Source organism: Octodon degus, unplaced genomic scaffold (assembly GCF_000260255.1).
Source record: "Octodon degus isolate 3935 unplaced genomic scaffold, OctDeg1.0 scaffold00136, whole genome shotgun sequence".
Classification (NCBI taxonomy): Eukaryota; Metazoa; Chordata; class Mammalia; order Rodentia; family Octodontidae; genus Octodon; species Octodon degus.
The window spans coordinates 138,239-141,831 of NW_004524712.1; the positions used below are offsets into that span (position 1 = coordinate 138,239).

At 39.0% G+C, this 3,593-nt stretch overlaps 1 protein-coding gene across 1 annotated transcript; it reads left to right on the forward strand.

Annotated features, from left to right (window-relative positions):
- The first annotated feature begins 2,130 nt into the window (after positions 1–2,130).
- LOC101565292 (olfactory receptor 8B3-like) lies at positions 2,131–3,084 on the forward strand. Its single transcript, XM_004641434.3, has one exon. The coding sequence runs from the start codon at positions 2,140–2,142 to the stop codon at positions 3,082–3,084; it is 945 nt and encodes a 314-aa protein (XP_004641491.1). The 5' UTR covers positions 2,131–2,139.
- Positions 3,085–3,593: the final 509 nt, after the last annotated feature.

The window sequence follows — 3,593 nt, forward strand, 5'->3', positions numbered from 1 at the left end:
TTTTTGCTCCTGGATAGGAAGAACCAACATCGTGAAGATGGCCATACTCCCAAAATTGTTGTACAGATTTAATGAACTTCTAGTAGTGGTTGAAAACAAAACTCTTGACAAGTGAGAGCTGGGTGTAGTTTCATATGCCTGTAATCTCAGCACTCTGAGAGACTGAGGAGGAAGAATAATAAGTTTGGCTGTATGCAACTTACTGTTTTAGAAAGTCCTTATTTGAAAATTTTAAAAATAAATGCATAAAAAGGGCTTGAGCTATAGCTTGATGAAAAGGTCTTAGGTTCAATCTCCATTATCACAAACAAAACAAAAATTTTAGAAGGGTGAATTGGATTTTAAAAAGAAGATATTTCAAGGCCGGGGAAATGGCTCAGAGGAATAAGTGCTTCCCTGGCGAGTGCAAGGGCCTGAGTTCAATCCCTGGTTCTGCCAAAAAAATAAATAAAAATAAATAAAATGAACCAAAAAGAAGATATTTCATAAAAAGCAACTAAACGGAGTTGTGGCAATTCTTATAAATTTACAGATGAAGAAAATAAGAACCAGAGATTAAGAACATTTAAAAGGACCGGCCAAATACCTCAGCAGATTAAAGTGCCTGCTTAGGCAAATGCAGGGGCCTGGGGTTTGATCCCTCCTTTGCTGTGCAGGCCCTGCCCTGGGCTTGCTGAGACAACAATGGAGACTGGGCATAGTGGTGTGTGTCTGTAATCCCAGCACTTGCGAGGCTCTAAACAGGAGAATTACTATGAGTCTCACCTATGTAGTGAGACCCGGAGCACCCTATAGACCTTTCCCTAAATACAGGGGGGGGGGAAGAACATGTAGGAAAATTTCATTTAGGATGAGCAAAGAAAGAAACAATGCAGTGTATTTCCCACTGGATATAAAAGATGAAGAGAGGGAAACTTATTTTTGGCTCTGTGTTGGGGGTTGTACAATCCCCAGGGTGAAGAAAAAAACTGAACATATTTGTGGGTCCCTAAGGAACTAAGGGTAGAACATAGTCCAAGGTACAGATACAATCCATTTATTTCGCTTTTTACAGGTTGAATCCATTCTCTGGGGAAGAGATTGAGCAAGCTCTTATCCTGTTTATTGCAAAGCACAATATGACACTGATTTCACATTAAATCATTTGCATCACTGTGAATGATAAATGTGACAGTAATGAAGACTGCTTTTCTCTCTTATGTAAAAAGACTCAAAGTCATAATCCCAAAAGATGACCTGTGGTTAACAAAACTTTCCAGGCCAAGATGGAAATTCAGTGTGCATTGCTTCCTCTCCGTAGCCCAGGAACCACAGCCTAAGTCTGCCATTCGCATTTCAGACCTTTGGTGAGCAAGTGACCAGGATGAGAAAGCAACCAACTTTTCTGACCTAAGGAGGGTGAGTTTATAAATTCTCTGACTATTAATCTCCTCCTTTCTTTTAAGACGACAGTTCGGGGATCTAATTTAGAGTGAGTTTCTTCCAATTTTGGGCAGTCCTGAGACTCAAGGAGAGTTAGCAGAGGAAATTGTTCAGAAAGAAAGCAGCAAATGCTCAGAAACATGAAGTTCACAGTGTATGCATAGCATTAGGCAATGTGTTATTTGTTCAAGGACAGAACTCTCCCTGCTGTCTGACATTTAGGGCTTTAACATGATCAGTGACTCGTCTCTCCTAGACTATACTTCTTGGCTTCTAATAGAACCAATGTTTTGTTTTACACCCTACCAGGGTCTAACCTACTTTATAGACCAGCACCAAGCTGCTAAGGCTTCTGCTTTCAATTTCATGGGTGAGAGGGAAGATAACTGAAGGAAAAGAGGAGAGAGAAGGATAATTCTTTCCTGGTATTATTTTTGCCCGTTATCCTTGGATTTTCCAGCAGTCACGTTTGGACATGGCAGCACTGGATTCTACTTTGTAGGTCAGTGATACAGTTCAGTATTTTTACCTTAGTAAGATCCTACCAACAGGAGGTTTCTGTGAGAATCTAATCATGATAAAGTTTAATTTTACAGGCTTAGATTGAGACTTTGCTGGTGTCTACTCTGTTCTAGTGAGAAGAGACAATGCAGGAAAAATAAAGCTGCCCATTAATGTGACTCCATTTCCCTGTGTTCACAGATTCTGCTAGAGAAAATGGCTCTTGAGAATGGCTCTTTTGTGACTGAATTCATTCTGATGGGGTTAATAGACTGGCCAGATCTCCAGCTCCCACTTTTCTTCCTGTTTTTACTAATGTACGTGATCACTGCTTTGGGAAACTTGGGATTGGTAACTCTAATCAGGCTAAATTCACATCTTCAGACTCCCATGTACTTTTTTCTCTTCAACTTGTCTTTTATTGACCTCTGTTATTCTTCTGTGTTTACACCCAAAATGCTCATGAACTTCATATTTAAGAAGAATGTTATCTCTTATATGGGGTGCATGACCCAGCTTTTTTTTTACTCCTTTTTTGTTATTTCTGAGTGCTATGTGTTGATGGTAATGGCCTATGATCGCTACGTGGCCATCTGTAGTCCACTTCTGTATAATGCTGTCATGTCCCCTAGAGTATGTTGTAGCCTTATGCTTGGCTCATACCTGATGGCATTCTCTGGGGCCATGGCCCACACGGGGTGCATGCTGAGACTGACCTTCTGCGACACAAACACCATCAACCACTATTTCTGTGACATTCTCCCTGTGATGCAGCTCTCCTGCACCAGCACGTACATCAATGAACTGGAGGTTCTCATAGTGGTGGGGATCAACATCATTGTGCCCAGTGTCACCATCTTCATCTCTTATGGTTTCATCCTCTCTAATATCCTTCAGCTAAGGTCCACTGAGGGCAGGTCCAAAGCCTTCAGCACCTGCAGTTCCCACATAATCGCTGTTTCTCTCTTCTTTGGATCGGGTGCCTTCATGTACCTTAAGCCTTCCTCCACTGGATCTATGGATGAGGGAAAAATTTCTTCTGTCTTTTACACCAATGTTGTCCCCATGATGAATCCCTTAATCTATAGTTTGAGGAACAAAGACGTGAAACTGGCACTGAGAAAATCCTTGAGCAGGAGAAAGTTTGGATCAGAAAGTTAATCCCTATATGCTTTTAATTATAAGACATAAAGTCCTTTAAAAATTTTTCAAGTAATGTTGTTCATATAATTTAGATATACATGAAAGTCACATTCATCCTTTGTGTAAATATCACATTGTTTCTATGGTATTAGGAACCAAAAGGTTAAACAAGACTCAAAGAGTATAATGGATTTTATAAAACAGGAAGAAATGGAGCCTATTTTAATAGAAGAGAAGGAAATGTATTTTCCTATTATTTTTTATCATGGTAACAATTGAAACTTCTATCCATTTTTCCAATTTTTATTAATAGTGGTTTTCCCATCTAATACATATTTTATCTCATCACCATTTTTCCTATTTAATAATAAAATTAAGAAAAATGTCATTCATTTATTCTCATTGTCATTATGAATAACTTTCTTCTGATAAAAATAAAACTTTCTGCAAATGATGAAATAAATGCTAGGATGATATTGTAACATTCCAGGTGATGTGTTTCTTTTTTTCCTCTTGCTCTACTCTTG